Consider the following 21,758-nt stretch of genomic DNA (forward strand, 5'->3'; position numbering starts at 1 on the left):
TTTTGCAAAAGCTGTAATTTTATTGATTATTCTCAACTGTATCATCACCTTCACAGCATTTATTCAAAAAAGAAAAATGGACCTGCTTAAGCCATAGCAGCAGTGTGATATAGATGATGTACACATGAAATCACTGTACAGTTTGACAGTAAAATTTCATGCAGCAAAACAAGTGGACACTGCTTTGATAAATTCTTTGAATTACTGAAATTCATGTAATTGACAGACACAAAATGTTAATTTAAAGTTATTAACTATCAAAACCCGCGAAAAAGGTCATGTTAAGAAATGACGTGTTCCAGTACTCCCTGCCGAATCAGCTGCTCACACTTCCATCGGGGCAGAAAATGCTGTGAAGACAAAAGAGTGGCGTGTAAATGCAACGGGCAACACGTAATCTGACTTTTTAAAAAATATATGAATGAACAAATGTAAGATCAGTCTTAATACCTGGCTATTCTTCTTTAAGAGAATAACTGTTCCATCATCGATTTCAAACTCCCCATGATCCTTCAAGCAGCGCACCTGAAAAGAGACAGGGAAGAGGAGAAAGGTGGATCAACACCAAAAGTGTGTAGTAATTATTAAGGCATGATCAGAAACATGTTTATTACAACCATGACTCATTTATTTGATACTTCTACCAATAAATCTAATCTTATCATACTACTTTCTCTGTGCATGATTTAGAGCAGGCTGAATTCTAGATCTAATGACCCATATATAAAGAAACTAATAATTTTATCCTATCAGTCAAATTTTGGACTGTAAACATCAATGACAGATTTAACTGGTATAAGCGGGATCATTCAAGGCTAGGTGTGCGTTACACTATTTTAATGCTCCGCTCTGCATCAGGTGGTTCTTTGCCTCCAGCATCGTGTAATGTACACTTTTACCCGTGGATGATCCCTTACATAACTCACCTCAATATACAGGCTCTTAGGGGGTTTCATGTCTTGTGTTATGTCCAGACCCTCCTCTCCTCCAAGTGACCTCATATATGTGGCCAGTGACTTCTTGTACTGATTAAACCACTCCAACTAGCAGGTGATTGAAAAAAGCAATTATCCAAAGTTCAAAACAGGAAAATCAGGAACAAACCCGGGGTGTTCCTGATTTCATTAATTGTGCCTCTTCGTCCTCCTTGCATCTCTACCTTATGTTTTCACTTAGGATGTGAGGAATGCAATAATGGGGTGATGAGAAGGTTCAGCAGTAAACAAATTTGCCAAAAGAGACAGCCCTACTTTAAAGTGATGTTGATTATTGAGGACTTGCTGCACAACTGTATTGCCAGTCACTGGCCATAATGGATCTGAATATACAGTGTGATTACTAAATTAACTTCAATCAGAACATTATTGTACTTGTACATCCTATGACTAAATCAATGTTTAAGTTGATGTTCTAGCATTTACACCACTCTACACACCTGAGCATATTTTATTAATATACAAGCACATCTGAGAGCCAAGAGTTTTCATTTATAGCCCTTGTTTTTTACCTTAATATTATACACTTAGTATTCTTTTTTTCCAGTACAATACTTCTTTACCTCCCACCCACCAGCCTACCTTTATTTTTATTCCTCTGATCACAGTGGAAGAGTTGATGCATCCTTAGATCAATTTTCAGCTAATGAGTTAACACACAGGTTCCCAACCCTGGTCCTGGACTATTCCCTGTCCAGCATGTTTGTTTTCCTTGCTCCAAGTCATCCATACTAACGCATCAAGGTCATCACCTGATTAATTGTATCAGGTGTGTTGGGAGCAGAGAAAACACTAATATGAGTAGGGCAAGGGGTACACTAGGGTTGGGAACGTGAGTTAACAGATGTAGGAGGCATTGATTAAAGTACTAGGATACAACCCTGATACTACTAGCATTAAAAATGAATCACATGCCCTCTGCACACATGTGGAACTGAATTGTTGTGGGCAACACACTTCCATACTCCCATCTGAGAGCACGGATTTGCAGGAGCCGGTCATAACTGCGGAAACAGGAGAGGTGGGTAAGAGGAAATCATGAGTTTGGATATACAGGATGTTAAGAACAATGACTTACAGGTAGGCTGCAGTACAGCGCTGGTTCCTCAACAAGCTGCAGTGACGAAACTTGATGGTTGGTATTAGTTCAGTTTTGCCCTCAGTCTTGGCTTCATTCCTTTCAATAAATATTAAGAAGAGAAGCAACGTCAAACGTAAGACTGTGGTGCTATTTTAGATCATGAGAAACTTTGTTGGAGAGCTATGAATAGTTGCTATAATATGAGAATATGGTTAAATTCTTACACATCACTTTGGTTTTGCTCGTATAAAGCTTTCTTTTCTTCAAGCACTTGTCGAATGCCATCCTCCTGTTGAGACACGACTCGAGTTGATTAAGTGTGCATTGAGACAAGCTTAAACCACAATTTATTTCACAAGGTGCGCTAATTTGGGTCAGTCCTAAAGACTTAATCGCATTCAGTGTTACCAGTTTAACTTTGTGAATTCATCACTGTCCTGAACTGGATAGGGCTCTCCAGCTCACAGCACAGCTGCACATCAGAGCTGGTTACATGAGTTAAGAGAGCAGGTTTCCTCAACTGACTGAGCTGCACTTGCAAGAACCATTGTTCCCAACGTCCAATCACTCAGTGCGTTTACATGGACAACAATAATCCAATATTAACCCGATTAAGACAATACTCTGTTTAAGAAACTACCACGTAAACAGCAATTTCTGATTAACTTAATCCGACTAAAGTCATAGTCGAAGTAAACCCAAATCGAATTAAGACATGGAGTATTCCTGTTTTAGTCGCGTTATCATCGTGCATTATAGACACGTACACACCTTAATCACACTAACATCGTGTGGGAGTTTTCAGCACATTTTGCAACACACGGCAGTGCTCAACCGTTTGACGGCAAACAAGAGAGCATGGCTGCATCCAAAGCCACGTACTAACCTACTACAGATTAGGTTAAATACAGGTCTCTATACACTGTATAGTAGGTAAATGTGTGCTTTGGGACACAGCCCATGGCTTCAAGAAGTCGTCTATTTGCATGTACAGCATGACAAATAATTAACTGCACTTGAAGCTTTTCTGAAATTAAAAATAAAAACACCCAAAACTGTATAGGGTACCAAAACAAAGACGCACTATATGTTGATACGTGAAATTCTGGAGGGAACGTTGGACGGTGCGGCGCGGTGATGAAATGACGTGTGCCGTTAATCGATCTATGTTCTATAACGTAAAACGAGAACATGAAAGGAATATTCTGAAAGCGACTCATGTAAACACCTTAATCACAATAGTATAGTCACCGATTAACACCGTTTGATTCAAAAAATGTTTGTCGCAAAATTTTGAGCTTATAGATACCCATGACTGGGTAGTCAGTCCCTCCAGGATATTGCGATCACAGAAATTAACGCAAAATCATGCAAATGCCGTAATGTTCAGAGGAGCTGGCAATTATTCATACAAAAAGACACGTCATGTGACATCATCACTCAGATTCAGCCAAAGCCTTCGTTGATTTGTGTCGAACATGAATACAGCTCTCATTTACCAACAATCACTGCAATTTTGCTAATTCAAGTAGTTTTCTACAAAAAGACTCAGCAAATTGTATGACAAATTGTAGGGGGAAAAAGCTGCAGCAAAATCAAGATTTTTTTTAACAGCATCAATCACAAAGAAACTCCATACAGAGTTTCATAAAATGACGATCATGATGATTCAATAAATATGTAAATTAGTGTGTGGCTTCAGGCGGATTGAATGCAGTAGCTACTTTCCACTGAAAACAGCTGGTAACATCAGTCACATTCCTGAATGCTGAGTTTCGGTATTTTAATGATATCGCTCCACTCAGTCCCACAGACTTATAGTGCGTCCCAAAGCGCACACTTGTGTACTATTCTACGCCATTTTGTAGTATAAATAGTGTGATTAGTGTGCTCACACTGAAACACAAAGTGCACTTTAAGTTCCCGGATGATGCACTCATTCAACCGAAAAAACGAAGCGTGGAATGATGGACACTTCAGGCGCTCAACGGTCGCAGCTTCCCTTATGTAGAGGATGGGGAGGGGCTATATCCATAGCTACAACCACAATGTTGATTTTAAATTGTGCAAAGCAAAATCCGCCTCCGTCTGATGGTGGATGAGTGCATAAAAGGAAACATCATCGTAAACAATAAAATGTACCAGTTCATTTTTTTTTTTTTAAATCTGCTTGTTAATTTCTCTCATGCTGGCGCCATCGCATTACGTGTGTTTCACGTAATTTGTCCTCGGCCGGGAAACAGTATATACTTCCGGTTAGTACAATACAAGCCTTTTAAAACTCATACACTACGGTAGAGTGTATATTATAAGTATATAGCATGTAATTTGGGACACACTGCGAGTTAAACACTCGGTGCCATCAGCAATTCTAAGGCTTGTGCGGACTATTAGCTACCAGTGAGAAATGTTTAGAAGTTTTTGGTTGCGATGAGTCCTTAAACTAGAACTGCACAAAAATTGTGCAATCACAAAAATTTTTGAAATTACATGGTGAAATGTAATGTGCTAGGGCAAAACTTAACAAACAAACAGTGTAGCTAGTTGTAGCTGCATTAGTAGTTGATAAGTCCGTATTTAGTTAACATGTGCTCAGTCATGCCTGCTAAGCCAGCGGTGATGTTAGGAAGCTAAAGGTTAAATGATAACTGAGCTACATACGTTAAAAGCAGGTAACTGGCCATCACTCATCCAGTGAAGTTCTCTTACAAGTTCAACTGCCTTTTCGCAAAACATTATTAAGCAGCTCTTTGCCGAATTTATCCACTAAAAAACAAGCAAATAAATATGTTCTCTGATGTGCTGTTATGTTTTCTTGTTATAAAACCTCGTATTAGTGCACAAGAGTCAGTTTTCGCGGCAGAATATGTTGTTTGCATCACGTGACCGTAGAAGTACGGAAAGCCTAGAGGGATAAAGCAAACACAGCTGACCGCAGACCTGTTTCACCAAGCGAGCTGAACAAACTCAGAGTTGCAGAGTAAGTTTTGAGTTAACAAAACCAAACAAATCCAACCCGGGTGATTTAAGGTTAACAGATTTCATAACGTTGGTTATCAACTTTCTTAGTCAACCCGGATTTAACATTGGATCAAGGTTTACTCAGCGTGCACACAAAAGCCATATCGTTTGCAGCAAACAGCCAATGGGGTGACGCATGGATGACGTCATTTGGACCAGGAACCCGGAAATTAGCATCACACTGGTTCCCTCGACAAAATACCCAGTAGGATTTTCCCATTGGCTTTTGGATTATCACAAAAAATAAGCTCTGTGACCAACAAAAGTTTACAATACTAACACATTTTGTCTATTAAGATAATTTTCACAAATTAACACACTTTAACAAAGTTAACAACTTTTATGAAGTTTGAAGCCTAAATACAATCGCCAGAAGTAAAAATCTAACCGTACTCTATAAGAGAACCACACCACGGTTGCTCGACTTCAACGTCACCATCATCTAGCTTCCGACAACTTTTCCAAACTTTATTTAAAAACATTTTATATAATTCAGATTTACTCTGTGGATGAATCTTCATCCACATTTTTTGGAAACTGTGCACAGCATTCCTGAACCAGTTTATCTGCAAAGTTTTTCCTGTTTGGCGTGATGACGTTTAACGTCCCGACAACCTCTGTAGTCACATTTATCAACTTGTTAGTGACTGCCTTTTTCAATACACGTAAAAGCTTTTAAAAAATAATGAGTGGCAGCACGTACAGTTTGCAGTTCTTTAAGAGTGACTTCAGCATATCAGACTTCATTTTTTTTTTCCACAACGGTTCTATTCTAACAGTTGTTCATTACATTGAAAGCTGTGGCTTCTTTAAGAAGAATTTTCGTTGATGGAGCAAAAATAACCAAAATATTTAGCAGTGTTGTGTGAAATTTCAGTTACTCCATAGTAATTTCTTGTTTATAGCACTGTTGTATAAAATCAATATCACATTCACAGTCAGCCATGAAAACAGCCTTGGTGGTATTCAATACAACATCACACTTGCTTGGGCAACATTGCTTAATTGAAAAGCAAAAATTCTAACCCATCATATCATTTTAAAAATCCTTAAATAAAAGCTATTGTAATTGTTGTACAATGTAGTCCAGGGGAATGTTCTTTTAAAGTCTGCTATACTGCACATTTACTTATTTCTTTCTCCACTGTTAAAGTCAAATCAAGTAGATGTTTAATGTAGGGTTGTCACAATACCATAAACATATCTTAGGATATTATACCAGCTGAAGTATCACGGTACAAAGTAGTATCATGATACCATGCAATATTGTGTTAATTCATAATTCAAATTTACAAAATGAACCAAAGTTCCAGAAATACATAGATATGAATGAAAACAGACTAAGTGAATTTTCCTCTGAATACTTTATTATTGAGAATGAAATATAATATTGAGAATTTTGGAAAAACTAAAGAACAATCATATGTACAATTGGCAAGCAGCTAATTCAATGTGCCACATATTTCATCTATTATTCCCTAGAACTATGAAATAATGCAAATGGAAATTGTCTTCAGAGTACTAAGATTGAACACATCATTAGGAATAAATAACTGAATTTGGAAATGTACTCTGAAAAAAATCATAAAATTGGGAACATTAGATTGCTTACTATCAAACACAGCTAATTTAATTACTTACACAAAAAAGTTAGCATAACGCTAGCTCGCTTACTCACAAACTCAACTAATTTTAGTATTTACACACAACAGTTAGTATAACGTTAGCTCACTAGCAAATATGGCTAATTTTAAAGCAGTGAGATATTTTATCGAAAAATAGTATTAACTGCTGCACATACAACATTACTTAGAGTACTACCACATTGATGATACTACTGTTTGAAAAATACAGTGGCACTGTGGCATTTTGAAGCTTTGATATTGCAATACTATCATAGTACCAGTATACCAGGCAAGCCTACCTTATTGTCATCACACTCATATTATGCAGTACACAGTGACGTGAAATAACATTTCTCTCTGACTTAAGGTGCAAGATGCATGTATAGTATGCACTAGTCTGACAGGACATAAAAAATAAGCAAAATAACTTATTATGATGATAAAAAAAAGCTAGCATAGGAGTGGAGCTTCAAATCTTGCAAAACATTATATATATATATATATATATGTATATATATATATATATATATATATATATATATATATATATATATATATATATATATATGGGTTTCTTTAATTTAATTTTTTAAATAAACTAAAAACTTCAACAGGCACAATATAAATGGCTGGTAACAAAGAAAAAGCAATCAAAATAAATATCTGTAATGAAGACTTAAGTCAAAATTAAATATCACACACATTCATTTATCCATTCAGTCAGTCAGTCAATCAATCATTTGTTCATCAGTCAACAGTATTGTGATGTAGCTGTAGCCTATCCTGGGAACAATGGGCACAGAGTGGGAAAATAACATGAACGGTCAATCAGAGGGCATGAAGCACATCTATAGTTAACACATCATTCACACCTGTAGTTAATTTAGCTTAGCCAACCCACCCATGTGCATGTTTTTGGGAGGAGTGAAGAAACCTGGAGCAAACCCACATGGATACAGGGAAAACATGTAAAATTCTAAACGTTTGGGCTCAGGATGGAACCGGGGACCCTGGAGCTGTGAGGCACCAATGCTACCCACTGAGCCAAATTTTTATTCTTTGAATTCCTTACTTAAATAGGCATAGCTCCTAATTCCAAGTTAAGAAAACCACTGGATTTCCAATAATCATTTCAGCTTTATTTAAAATTATTTTTACACTTATATTGAAAACAAAACAAACAAATAAATAAATTTGTATCAGAAAATGTAACAAAGTATACTTCATTTCTAACATTAAACATAAGAATTTGAAATGCAATCTAAATATAACCACAATTAGCTCTAATTAAACTAGGAGCTAGTCATGTTTTGATGGAATTTTGTAAATGGAGTTTGTTAGCTGAGACCATTAATAGATGTCAAAATGTGTTAGTGACTTCTTTGCTCTTAGAAACATTCTGCCACAAGAATTGCAAAATCAGTTTTAAATATGCTTTCAACCATATCCACACTGATATACCTTATATTGCCAACTGATTGACGCAACATTTATTAAATAATAGCATTAATTGCTATACTGGGGCTGAATTTGAACACTATTTAATGTACACTATTGTATGTGTGAGTGCAGACCACATTCTCAACTAAATGACATGAAGAGTAATTGTGGAATTAATTTTTAAAAAGCTGGGGACACTCAGAATGCTGAGAAATTGTGCTGAAGTCTTAGGTAGCTTCTGCTCTTGGATAGGAGTTGTTGAATAGTAAGGAGGAGGTGGGGACATTGTGGATACCAAAACTTTGTCACTGGTGGAGAAAGAGTGAGATTTTGATTTTGTTAACTAGGGAAATATTGCAATGAGACACCAGACCATCACAAGGCACCATGCACAGACATTCACACACTCCAATACACCAATAGGCAATTTAGAGTCACCAATCCATCTACCTGCACATACTTGGCAGTTGGAGGAAATTGGAGAACCTGGAGCAAACCTAGGTTACAGACAGTAACCCAAGCTCAGCATTTAACTGTGAACCCTGGAACTTCGAGGTAGCAATGCACCACCACCATGCCACCCACTTTAATTGTGTATAAAGTCCTACTTTATTAAAATGAACTTAAAAAAATGAATACAAGGCCATAATATGGTAGATCCTTTATTGAGATGTTATATTCAAACCTTAAATTTGTGATTATCTGAATTTACATCACTGGCAGGGACACAGGGTCTGAAGGACATTCTCTTGCACCTGCTCACTTCCACAGAACTTGAACCTGTCACAGAGAAACAAAGATATGAGAGTTCGGTGTTGCCTTTGATTGTCCTCAGAAATCAATTACCCAGTTCTGCTGGATTTGACAGGGTTTGAGTGCTGTAAGAATTTTCTTTAGTACTATTAATTTGCTGGGCATTTATTGAGCTTGGTCCTCTCTGCTCATTTTTAACCATACATCATGTCCATCAGATATCATCAATTACTATTTATTCTTGCCATTGCTTTACTGTAAACCCCTGTCCTGTGTTGGCTAACCAGATCAGAAGATAGAAAAGGACTCACGTTTTCCTGTCCCGGCCTCTCTGCACTATGATTTGAGTGGCACCAAATTTAGGCCGCAAAGGGATTAATGCATCGTTGTTCCATATAAACTTTACATGAGTCAATTCATCAACGTCCTTTTCAACATCGATGAGGAGCTCATAGGTACTACCAGGTGACAGCGTGCCACTGAAACAAATAAGTCAGAGCTGTCTTTAACTGTTATTTCTTAAAAAATTATCTCAAAGATTCAAAACAGTGGTTTATATGGCAATGTTAGTTCTGTAAATGTTATAATTTGTTTTCCATACAATATAAAATATAATGGAGCATGTTACAGGGTGTGTGATGCATACTTGTAATTCTGATACTGGCGAGTATTTCCATCAACACCATATAAAGCCACTTTGAAGTATCCTTTATTGGTTTGAGAGCCATCAATAGTGACGGTCACCTTATAGCGATAACCTAAAAGGGAAAAGGATTTTATCATCAACAGACATCTGTCAAGTATTGTTCTTCATATGCAGTCCTACAGGAATAACTGGTTACATCCATTTTAGAGTGCCTTTCTAGTAAAGTAAATAATAATATTAGTTGGATGCATTTTACATGATGGTTTAAAAGTAGTGTTGACACTAGTTCACCTTGTCTTCCATCTAACAGTAAGAATAATGAAATTGACAAAATATACAGAGCAGCATGCAAGGTGGGAAATAGCAAATTGTGAACACGGATTCATTTGCTTTTGTGAAAACTGGCTAGCAGGCCAAATCTGTTTCATAAGCTCATATTTTTGAATTACATTGCAAAAATTAAGTGCCTAGTTTGTTAGCACAAAGGCACATGAAGTTAGCTAGGTTTCATACTTCAAAATAAACAGACAACATAGACCTAATGCAAAAATTGACCTTTCAGTGGGCTAAAAAACTCCCCAAAATCTACAGTTGGTAGTCTGTAAAAATGGCTAGCTATGAGATATGCATTTAGTTTCACATGTAAGCAGCTGTATAGTGAGGGTGGTAAGTGCAAATATGTACGTGAGAAGGGCCGAGCATAGCCTGTGTTCAGTTGGAACCTCATCTTATCCACTCCATTGGGCACTTTAAATTGGTCAGCATGGTGTCCCATGAAAGGACATGAACTGTTGGAAGCACATGGGAAGCAATGCCCCTAAAAGAGAAATTTAGCAAAAACCATTTATCTTCAAGAAGTACATGCTCTTTATATTTTATATAGAACTAATTTCTGATTTCACTCCTTAGCAGGAATCTTTTCTCTGTTCTATTGAAAAAAATGTTCAAGGTTTTTATTTATTTATATATTTATTTATTACATACAGTGCTCTGATTTCTTCTGTTTTTATGTATATCTCATACTAAATTGTTATTCAATACCAACTGGATCTGTGTGAAAATGTATTGGCCCCCATAGTTACTAATTCCCCAAATCTATGAAACTTACCCAGTCTTACCCAGTAACACACTATGCCAAAATTGAAAGAAATTCCAGAAATGATGAGGAAGAAGGTGATTGAAATACATCAGTCTGGGAAGGGTTACAAAGCTATTTCAAAGGCTCTGGGACTCCAAAGAACCACAGTGAGAGCCATTGTCTCCAAATGGAAAAACTCGGCACAGTAGTAAACCTTCCCAGAAGTGGCCAACCTTCCAAAATTCTTCCCAGAGCACAGCAATGACTCATCCAGCAATTCACAAAAGAGACAAGGACAATATCAAAAGAGCTACAGGCCTCTCTTGCATCAATAAAGGTCACTGTTCATGACTCCAATATCAGAAAGACACTGGGCAAAAATGGCATCCATAGAAGAGTGGTGAGGCGAAAACCACTGCTAACCCGGAAGAACATTAAGGGTCGTCTGAATTTTGCCAAAACACACATTGATGATCCTCAAACCTTTTGGGAGAATGTTCTGTGGATTGATGAGTCGAAAGTTAAACTGTTTGGAAAACAGGGGTCCTGTTCCATTTGGCGTAAACCAAACACAGATTTCCACAAAAAGAACATCATGCCTATGGTCAAGCATGGTGGTGGAAGTGCAAGGGTGCTTTGCTGCTTCAGGGCCTAAGAAACTTGCAATAATTGAAGGAAACATGAACTCTGCTCTCTACCAGAAAATCCTAAAGGAGAATGTCCGGTCTTCTGTCTGTAAATTGACACTCAAGCACAACTGGATTATGCAGCAAGACAATGATCCAAATCACAGGAGTAAGTCCTGGTCCTAGAAGTAAGTGAAAGACTGATCTCCAGTTATCGGAAGCATTTTTTTGCAGTTATTGCTGGTAAAGGTGGAACAACCAGATTTTAAGTTTAAGGGGGCAGTTAGTTTTTCACATGGGTGATAGATGTTAGATAACTCTTTTTTGCTTCAATAAAAAAAAATATATATATATATATAGTGTGTTTACTGAGGTTGCCTTTGTTTTATGTTGTATTTCGTTTGACAGGCAAAAACAATTTAGTATGAGATATACACAAAAACAGAAGTCAGTTGAACAACAACCAGCAGTCCCTCAGGAGATACAGTCATACGAGATCCTGTCCTATGTCTGCTGGACTGTTTTGCTTATCCCAACCTTAGAGGAAATGTTATTAGCAAGGACCGCTGCAGAAAGAAAGTTCATAAAAAAAAAGTTCTAAATAGAAACAGTTCACATCCATATCAGTGGCATGTGTGGTGACAGGTTCTGCACCTTTTCACTACCACTTCAAAAAGTCTAAAGCCAGTCTAAAACCAGTCTAAAACCAGTAATATTTACAGGTGTTCTCTAGATTAGCACTTTTAAGTGACACAAAATTGAGGCACAATAACATCAAAGATGTACAGTAGCTAAGCAGTTTAAGGTCCTTGCTCAAAAGCCCAACATTGGCAGCCCTGGGATTTACATGTACAGCCCTTCAGTCACAAGTACAGACATTAACTCCTTGACCACTTATTTTATTAAATCAGGAATGATAAATATGTCTAATTCTACTTATTCTTGCAATTGTTCATCTTACTCAGACTGCTTACTTACAGACTCAAACATGGTCTTGTTGGAACAGGGGTATCCTAGAAAGCCTTTGGGGTTTAGGATGCTATGACTGTAGTACTTGTAGGCTCTCAGATGATTGCAACCAAAAAAGTCACGGATACCTAACAAAGGGGAAGAAAAGAAACTCACTAATAATAATTACATCAATAATCACAATTATCTATGAGATCAGGTTGATTATGCATATTAGAAGCCTGGAATATTATTAATATGGTGCCTCACCTTCCCAAATGCCATCAATGTCAACAGTTTCTGAGTTTATATTCTTTTCACAACCAAGCATGCTTTTACAACCAGGCATGCTTTCTCCTCCATTTGGGTAAAAGTCAAGGTGTCCAACAGCTTCAGACATTCCAAGTCCTCAAAGGAAATGGAATATTTAACAATATGAGTGCAGACTGCATTATATGTATATACTTTATATTAATTTGGTCACTTTTTCTTACTGTGAGCTAAAGCACTTAAACACCAGACTTGCCAACAAATCTGTTACAAACAGTAAGTAAACAGAATCCTGTCCAAAATCTCACCAAGGCAGGGGATCATAGGAAGCGTATCTGTGTGAATGACGTCAACAAACAGGGCATCGCTGGGGTCCAGTCTTACCAGAGGAGGACAGCCCTGGAAATAAGGTTCAGCCGGGTCCAAACCTTAAAATGAAACAAAAGTATTTGAAAAGATTTCTGGAAAGACACATTACACAACTTTTTTGTCCCTTCACAGTTATTCTTGGCTGTATTTACAAAATGCGTAGATATGATACACACTGTTCACAATTAAGTAATTTCTTATCATTTCTCTTAAATATTTCTGTATTCAGTGCAGCCCAATGGTAATACCTGTAATTCTTCCCAGCCCCGGTGTCCTTCGACCAGCCTCTGCAGCCATGTGTGCACCCAGGCTGTGCCCAATAATGTGCACATTTTCAGGATTCTGCTGGAAACTTTCCTGCAGTCATGTCAGTATATTTAGATGGGATATATATATATATATATATATATATATATATATATATATATATATATATATATATATATACTAGCAGAGGTTGACCAAATTGCCATATAAAACACAGGACACAAGTCAACAAATATGGCAAACATTTTATAAAAACTTTAAAATGACAAATATAACAGTAATAATAATAATAATAATAGTATGTGCCACTCAAAAGAATTAGAGTACTCTAAAAACATGTTTTAAAGGCAATCCATTTAATCTTTTATTTATCACTGAACAATTACATTTATATGTGTGAAACTTATGTTTTTGTTGTTCGTGCTCCTGACGTGTGATGATTCCTGTTTTAAATGGCTGTGAGTGCAGGTGTTCAATTAGAAGCCGAACCAGTTACATACAGCACAGGGTTTAGGTCATTATAAAGTTGTTATATAATGAATTATTATTTTTTTATATGTTTTGAAAACAAAAAAAAACTGTGAACATCACAGACATACATAAGTCATCTATGAGTTATTTCTATCCAACTTACCTTAAAGATGGAAATCATATAAGCTATCTGAGCTCCGATCACTCGAATGTTATTCACTGCCTGTACGTACCCTGTCCTTGAACCAGATTTCCAGTCTATACAAATACAGTTTATATCCTCCAGGCTCAGCATAAGCTAAGAGACAGATATTATACATAAAGATTATGAAATCATAGACTTGAAATAAAAGAAACAAAGCATTGCTAAAGTACCTTTAAGAATATACTGAGATAAAAATAATAAGCATCAAACTTTAATACACTAGATACTGCTTTGGTTTTACCTTACACATGTCAAGAAGCCAATTTTCATCCCCTTTGTCGAGAAATCCATGGGTTATAAAACGAGTCTTTCTGCTTGGTCGATATGTAGACTCTGCAATGACATTTGCATTTGTACTGATTTCCTGGAAGAAAAAAACAAAAAACAATTAAACAATTAAGAAAATGTTTATATTACCTCAAAAGAGATATCATTTTGATGCTGCTCCTTAAATAATACTTTAGGGAGGCTATGTCACATTAAGAAACTCATTTTTGAATGAAAAGGAAATTCTCTTATATCATGTACTCTCATATTTTGAACTGTATTAAGACACCTTGGATACGGGGAATACTGGGTTGTAGTTTCTGTTTGTGTGTCTCTGTGCTATTAAATACCTATGATGAATGTATACATTTAATTACCTCTTTAAATAAGCTGATCAACTGCCATCTTTCTTATAGCTGGCACATGTATTTTCTGTCTCTTGAAAAGACTTATTTTCATAGTGTGCTGTGTGTTTTGTTTTGTCTATCTGGCTGGCACCCGCACCAGTAGAAACCGTCCACGCACTGCCGTTATCAATGTGTATAAATACTTCTGCTCTGCATGAATAAAGTGGGATGTCTGTGTGAACATGCATGAAGTCAGTGTGTGTTCATTTTAGACCCCCCAGGCCTGAACTCTGCAGTAAACCACACTTTCTAGCTCATAGCAGCACAGAAATAAAAGTTAATAGAAGTAATGGTAGAACAGGCTGAAAGGGCTGACGGAGGTCTGGAAGACATAATCTGAGATTTGGAGATTCCTGAGATACATGGAAATCCAACAATTTGGAAATCATACCCTGCTGGTCTCATATAAGCATCGGGAGATAATTAATTAAAATCACTTCACTTTAACATTCAAACATAAAGGATATTTATCAGTGATGGGATGATGTATTGACAAGAATTTATTCTACACCACAGGTTCCCAATCCTTGTCCTGGACTATCCAATTTCCTGCACATGCTAGTGTTTTCCCTGCTTTAACACAGCCACTTCAACTCAGAACGGACTGTTACTGTGCTCTAGACATCTCAACAAATTTGTGCTTATGCACCGAATATGTTTTGTACATTTTAAGCCCTGTTTAGACTTTGAGTAGAATACAGAAGGGCACAATGCGTATTTGCATAGAAGTCAAGACTTACCTCGTAGCAACCAGTGTTCTGTTGTGTGAAAAGAAGAAAGCGGGCATTGTTCCTCTCAGGACTCCATGGTAGGCGTGCGATGGGTCTTTCAGTAGTGCCACTCCATGGAATCTCATCAGAAAAGCATCCCAGCTTGTCAAAGCATACCTCCGCACCTGTCAGTCAATTCATACAAATGAAAACTAAAGATGTTGCTTCAGTGTGCAGAAGATTAACACCTGTTTTTATGGTTCATAAAGTTAGTGTCTCTTTTGAAATATTTATAGGCACATACTGTTTTTATTTTGCAACAATGTGGCAATTCTTTACTGAAAGTCAATTAAATTTGTTTGGTTCTTACCATATACCGCCCCAAAAAGGCAGTTTAAAAGTCCTCCAATCCATAAAATCCACATCTGAAATCATAAAACAAAACATACTTCAGCAGAATACAAATCAAACCCTATCTGTTAAGCATCTAAACTATACAAATATATACTTTAATGGTGACAGCAACCTGAGATATATTCCCCAGCTCCCTATATACCTATATATATATATATATGTGTGTGTCTGTGTTATTTGTCTGTGAAAGGGAAAAGTCCAGGTGAAGAACTGGCAAAAGTTGTTGCCTAAATAAACACCTCCTCTGAGCTTTCCACTGTGATCTTTATTATCTACACAGGAAAAGATTTAACATAATGTACTATCTGAATTTGTAGGGTCACTTAGGGTCACCTGATGGACTCTGAATTTGATCATAGTCCGGTTTTGAGGTACTGACTGTCTGAAAGATTCTTGAAATAATATTCATTCGTTTTGTATGGCAAACCTGGGTTTTTCTGTCTAAATGTTGAACTCTCTACTTTATGAAACTATATACATATATTGTCATGTAAATAGCAGAGAAAGCGTAAGACTATGATTCCCATCAGCCGCTGCACCTAGTCACATGTCTGTTTCACCTGATTCACATTTGGCTCTTTAGCACTTGTGTATAAATAGTCACGTTCTGCACTGCAGGAGTTGTCTTGCATTGTTTGGTATGTCCATCTGTATCATGTTATTGTAGTCCGGTTTCATGTAAATCTTGATCTGTTTGCACCTTAATAAAACGTTTCAATTGTATTCTGCATTTGCATCCGCCTCTAAATCAATATTGTGACAGAACACAAAACTGAAAACAATGGATGCAGCAGAAGAAGAGTCCAAGAGGCCCTTTATGAAAGGGAAAAACCAAGCTGGGAGAAGGAAGGGAGATTCTCCCTAATCAAACCCTATTGAGAATGGCTTGATGTGATGTACGTCATCAGGGCTCATATCAAGAAGGAGCCTTCCAACCAGGCTGAAGTCATCTCCCACCCTTCCTCCCCTACTGTGGATCTCTTTCAGCCTGCCAAGTCAACGGAGAATAGCCTCCCTGCTTGACTGACGATGTCGTTCTGCCTCCCTGCTCAGCTGAAGATGTCGCTCATTTTCTCTGCTACGCGAAGAGCATCACTAACCCCTCTGGCCTCGTGGAGAACTTCGCTTCCCCCCTCTGGCCTCGGGGAAAACTTCACTACCCCCTCTGGCCTCACGGAGAACTTCGCTCCCCCCTTGGTCTCTGACTTGAGCTTTGTTCCTCCCGCTGGCCGCTCAGTAGCCGTTGCTGCGCTTAAGCCAGGCCAGGGATATCACATCATCTGTCTGCGGTGTGGAAGTGACCACCCCACACCTGAACCTCAGAGAACACGTCAAGCATCCTCTGTCCAGCCCCGCAAGGGATGAGAGACAGTGGAACTCTGAAGTGCTTAGGGACATCTGGTCTGGGGGTCCTGGACCCACTCTCGAATTGATTACGTGCTTCGGAAGACTCGCGTTGGGGTGGTCTGTCATGTAAATAACAGAGAAAGACTATGATTCCCATCAGCAACTGCACCTAGTCACATGTCTGTTTCACCTTATTCACATTTATTCACATTTGGCTCATTAGCACTTGTGTATAAATTGCACGTTAAGCACTGCATGGGTTGTCTTGCGTTGATTGGTATGTCCATCTATATTTTAGTCCTGGTTTCAGGTAAGTTTTGTTTTGTGTTTTATTTGCACCTTATTAAAGTTCTATTCTGCATTTGCATCCGCCCCTAAATCAATATCACGACCTATATATTTCTCACAAATTTCCTAGTGTCACGATCTTGCTGGGAGATGGCGCTGTGGTGATGACGTACACAGTCTGCTGGAGAGCACGTGCACGTGCTTGAAGTGCGCATGGACGCTAAGGCTTTGTTTACAATGGACATGTGCACTTGTTTTGGTTCCTCTTCTGTCCCCGCCCAGTTCAGTTATTGGCGGAGGTGCGAGGGTGTGTTGTGAAGTGTTGCCAGCTGTCAGCAATTCAGGTAATTGTGACTGGTTATTTAAACTCGTCGCATTGCTGTGCACGTTGGGCAGTAATAGAGTAGAGAATAATAGATGAAAGACGGAATGTATAATGGTGCCAGGCGGTAATGTGTCCATGCTCTGTCTAGTTTCCTATTCCTAGTTCCAAGCTCTAGTTAAATGAGTGTTCAGGCCATAGTTAAATGAGTGTTCAGCCCATAGTTAAATGAGTGTCCAGGCCATAGTTAAATGAGTGTTCAGGCCATAGTTAAATGAGTGTCCAGGCCATAGTTAAATGAGTGTTCAGGCCATAGTTAAATGAGTGTTCAGGCCATAGTTAAATGAGTGTTCAGGGCATAGTTAAATGAGTGTTCACACCATAGTTAAATGAGTGTTCATGCCTTAGTTAAACGAGTGTTGTCTGCTTTAGTTAAACGAGTGTTTCATGCTTAAGTGTAAATAAAGACTTTTCTCCTGCACTTACTTCCTGTTTGAGTCCTGTTTCGTAACACCTAGGCTGTCTGTCTGCAAAGATAATGCTGAGTAATAATAGTGTAGTAAAAGCTAGCTAGTTTATTGTGGTTTCCTCAAGCTGTGAATTTTAGACTTTGATCAAAGTGCAATAATGAAATAAAACAGAAGCCTGATCAACTCAGTTTGTAATCAAATTGTCTGCAATGCTCCTGCACCATCACACCATCATCCAATCAGAGAAGAGTGCTTACACCCTATGTAAAGAAAACTTGATTGGGTACCCTAATGAAAACATGGGAAATTTAGCCAAAGAATTAATTGGTGGAAGGACGAACAGGCGAGCGAAGAGACAACAATGAAGCTCATGATTTAATGCAATGACTAACTTTTATCTCAGGTTATGAGGCTTATTTAATGCTATTGAATAAAATTAATACTTTTTTTTTTTTTGTAAACTCCCAATTCTTTGATAAAGTGTCTCTAATGTGTGCTTTGCCATAATCACATTTGGTTACAAATGTAGAGGTAGGCATGCAATTGCTTGTTCTGTTCGCTAAAGGTCATTTTAAAATAGTTTAAGATCATTCACATGGAGATAATATACATAATAGTCAGGGATTCTTTAAATAGTTTATGGTGTAAATATTATGACTTATAATAATCTGCAAATCTTGTTTGCGCATATTATATTAAAATAATAGGATAATAATAATATTACAAATTATATTATTATTATTATTATTATTATTTATGTGTAAAGATCTATATAAAGATCAAGTAAAAATGTAATGTTTTTACTAATGTTGGTGCCCACTGATATCTTATCAGAAAGGGTATTGCCCTTTCTTTTGCTTATGGAACCATGTGTTATGTTTCCACATCACCTAAGCAGTAATCACCTGATGGGCTAATGATTTACAGCAGGCTTGTTTGATTGTCCTCAAGCTGTTCGGAAACTGGCATGCCATAAAAGAGGCTCGTGCTCTAGATACACTCTTAAAAAAAAACACTGGGTAAAAAACAACCCAAATTGGGTTATTCTTAAACCAACGGCTGGATAAATATAGGACAGAACACATTTTGGGTTAAACTAACCCATCAAGTTGGGTTGTAAATGGGTTGTTTTTTTAATCCAATGGATGGTTTCATTTTTATAAAAATGCTGGGCTAATTTTATTTAATAAATGGGTTAATATTTTCAGGGTTAATTTTCCCCTTTGAAAATACCAAATATAATATATCACATTTAATATATCACAATATAAACAAATATGTCACCATGGCATCTCCTTTATTTATACACAAGGAGGTGTTCAGAAATGTATTGCTAGAGCTGCTAAAGTGGTGTTTATATATATAGACTTTGAAGTAAATGACTCAAATAAGTCATATTTAAGGTGAAAACGTCAGATTTTGATCAAAGGAGACGTTTAAAATATCCTTAAAAAACCCATGTGTAACCAACTTACAATCCAGTGAGCATTACAAACAAGTAAGCCAACATGAACGAAGATAGCGGTGCATTTAATGTCACGTAAACTGGACTGTTATCGCACATTTTTGCTTTTTCTATTGTACAGTAATCGGTTTGGGGATAAATATATTGATACGAACCTTCACTCAGTCATGTGTTAATTTTTAACACACCTGTGTGTCTAGTTTATGTGTCATGCTATGTGTTAAATATTTCCACACAAATATGTGTTAAATATAAACACAAAAATAACACAGATGTGTTTATACTTTTTTTCCCTACAATTATCCTAAAATGCTATTTGTTTGCCTGCTAAAATGCTACTAAAATGCTCACAAAATTAACAAACAACTGCATTTCAAGGTGACATTTATTAAAATCATTTAAACAGATGTAAGAATTAAAACTGAACATCTTCCGGTTCACGTGTATGATTTTGGCCACGATTCTCAGATTTTGAGAATCCTAAAATATTCCTATAATCCTAGGAAAGAAATCTGAAGTCTCTGATCGCTAGTTTGACATATTCCCATAACCCAGCTTTTTTTTAGAGTGTCGACTTTAGCTGGATCTTAAAGTACACAGTAGGCTATTCCTTAACATATTGACAATAACAAGGTCTGTCATACGTCCAATTTCCGGAGAGGATCTGATGCTGTGAAACTACTGGTGATCATATCCTCACCACACAAAATTGGATAGCTAGCGATCCAATTTTGTGTGGTTTCTGCAAGTCTGTTAGATATCTAGCTAGATAGATAGAGAGACAGACAGACGTGTGGGAAAAGAACAACACCTCCAGCATTGTTTTAATGGCAGCAAAGAGTTTTAGATCAGTGCACACGGGCGCTTTGAGCCGGGTAGCCATTTCTTATGAAGCAGTCTCTCATAACATTGGGTTAATCATTAATATGATTAAAACATGGAAATAAATATAAATAAACTTCTATTTAGTTGCATTTTACATACACTGCCATGGAAGGCTGAGCCCGGTCAGTGGGGACATTTAAAGTTCAGGCTAATCCTGGTTGAAAATAGCATGAGTGTGGAAATGCCTGCACAGATTTAAATCTATGGAAACACGGGGAGAGTGCTTTCATTTAGAATGAGGTACATGCACACTACTGTAAGTTTGTAATTAAATATTAAACTTGTACCTAGGTACACCTTTAACAGTAAAATATAAATTCCACAGACCACCTATCCACAGATTTATGAGTCATTCCATCTCAAGTGGTCCAATACAGGTTGCTTGACCTAATAAAATTTTTGAGTGATTACCTCTATGTATTTTTTTTAAACTTAATTATAATGGCCTTCTTTGTGTCATGGCACATAACAAAATTTGGCTATACAGCTGTTTACGGAAACCTCAATATCTCTACTTATGATGAGCCTAGGACCGTGAGGGACAGATTTGAAGATCCCTGATCTGTCATGTTGGTACAGGTGTACAGTTGATATGTGTGAATAGATTTTATCCAAATATGGAATTACAGTGTTCAGTTGGATGTTTTACAAATGAACAGTATTTATAGGCCTACTTGTTTTTGAGTTATTGAGGTATTCAATTCAAGGGACCAGTCAAATGGCCTTGTAACTATAAAAACTCAATAATAATAGCTATATATTATTACATATATTATTATTATTATTATTATTATTATTATTATTATTATTATTATAGTGAGTTGTGATTTCCACCTCTGTAACTAAACTAAAAAATAAATTTAAAAAAAATCTGTTTATGCTTCACAGACCCCTGGGGGTCGTCACGTTCCACTTTGGGAACCACTGCTGACAACAGACCTCTCCCCAGGTCAGGATAAACTTCATCAAGCTACACTGAGCATTTGGTCTTGTATGGGGTATTAGAGGCATTACTGACCTTTCACTGTAACACTGAGGTGATATACTGTATGGAGGCAATGTATGCAGAATGGCTTTATAAATAAACAGGTACCCATGGACATCTCTTCTTACACTGGGAAAAAGCCACCTCACCTTTCTATATGAAACACAGTGATGAGTATCACTAGTTATGAAACTGTGAACAGAATGATGTACACCATCAAGAGGTTTAAATACACAGAAAGCAGTATAATTTATAATATTTAATATTATATATTATGTTTTGCACTCTCGACTGGTTTATTTACTCTTACTTATGCTTATGGTATGTGCTGTAACATTTAACCTATGTGTCTTATTTAACACTGGGAGTTTATATCAATCTTTATCTTTTATTTATCTTGCAT

At 37.1% G+C, this 21,758-nt stretch overlaps 2 protein-coding genes across 4 annotated transcripts; both read right to left on the reverse strand.

Annotated features, from left to right (window-relative positions):
- Window positions 1-5,182, reverse strand: LOC108263058 (GINS complex subunit 1 (Psf1 homolog)). 2 transcript variants are annotated; one of them, XM_053679702.1, is made up of 7 exons: window positions 4,738-5,182; window positions 2,301-2,365; window positions 2,074-2,172; window positions 1,911-1,999; window positions 927-1,045; window positions 451-525; window positions 1-350 (listed from the first exon to the last, which is right to left on the reverse strand). In XM_053679702.1, the coding sequence occupies exons 1-7, from the start codon at window positions 4,810-4,812 to the stop codon at window positions 282-284; spliced, it is 591 nt and encodes a 196-aa protein (XP_053535677.1). In that variant the 5' UTR covers window positions 4,813-5,182; the 3' UTR covers window positions 1-281. The 2 variants fall into 2 exon arrangements, 1 of the variants encoding a protein (XP_053535677.1); XR_008396304.1 differs by lacking the exon at window positions 4,738-5,182 and adding an exon at window positions 3,972-4,345 and having other exon boundaries at window positions 927-1,999.
- Window positions 5,183-8,811: 3,629 nt separating this feature from the next.
- On the reverse strand, window positions 8,812-15,808 carry LOC128628766 (pancreatic triacylglycerol lipase). 2 transcript variants are annotated; one of them, XM_053679697.1, is made up of 13 exons: window positions 15,706-15,808; window positions 15,550-15,604; window positions 15,210-15,364; window positions 14,037-14,159; window positions 13,754-13,888; window positions 13,101-13,209; window positions 12,792-12,911; window positions 12,484-12,621; window positions 12,244-12,362; window positions 10,246-10,378; window positions 9,562-9,673; window positions 9,227-9,394; window positions 8,812-8,942 (listed from the first exon to the last, which is right to left on the reverse strand). In XM_053679697.1, exons 2-13 carry the CDS (start codon window positions 15,602-15,604, stop codon window positions 8,876-8,878), a joined length of 1,434 nt encoding a protein of 477 aa, XP_053535672.1. In that variant the 5' UTR covers window positions 15,706-15,808; the 3' UTR covers window positions 8,812-8,875. The 2 variants fall into 2 exon arrangements, with proteins under 2 accessions (XP_053535672.1, XP_053535673.1); XM_053679698.1 differs by having other exon boundaries at window positions 15,688-15,779.
- Between the last annotated feature and the right edge of the window lie 5,950 nt (window positions 15,809-21,758).

Source organism: Ictalurus punctatus, chromosome 3 (genome assembly GCF_001660625.3).
Source record: "Ictalurus punctatus breed USDA103 chromosome 3, Coco_2.0, whole genome shotgun sequence".
NCBI classification, from domain to species: Eukaryota; Metazoa; Chordata; class Actinopteri; order Siluriformes; family Ictaluridae; genus Ictalurus; species Ictalurus punctatus.

Bases quoted from the DNA above. Each gene is read 5' to 3' on its own strand.
- LOC108263058 (XM_053679702.1), bottom strand. From the start codon at position 4,812: ATGTTTTGCGAAAAGGCAGTTGAACTTGTAAGAGAACTTCACTGGATG. The intron at 2,000-2,073 runs GTAAGTCATTGT...CTGTTTCCGCAG, and splicing joins CGCTGTACTGCAGCCTACCT to TTATGACCGGCTCCTGCAAA. The intron at 351-450 runs GTATTAAGACTG...TTGTCTTCACAG, and splicing joins TCTTAAAGAAGAATAGCCAG to CATTTTCTGCCCCGATGGAA.
- LOC128628766 (XM_053679697.1), bottom strand. From the start codon at position 15,604: ATGTGGATTTTATGGATTGGAGGACTTTTAAACTGCCTTTTTGGGGCG. The intron at 13,210-13,753 runs GTAAGTTGGATA...ACATGACTGCAG, and splicing joins ATATGATTTCCATCTTTAAG to GAAAGTTTCCAGCAGAATCC. The intron at 9,395-9,561 runs GTATGCATCACA...TATTTGTTTCAG, and splicing joins CGCCAGTATCAGAATTACAA to TGGCACGCTGTCACCTGGTA.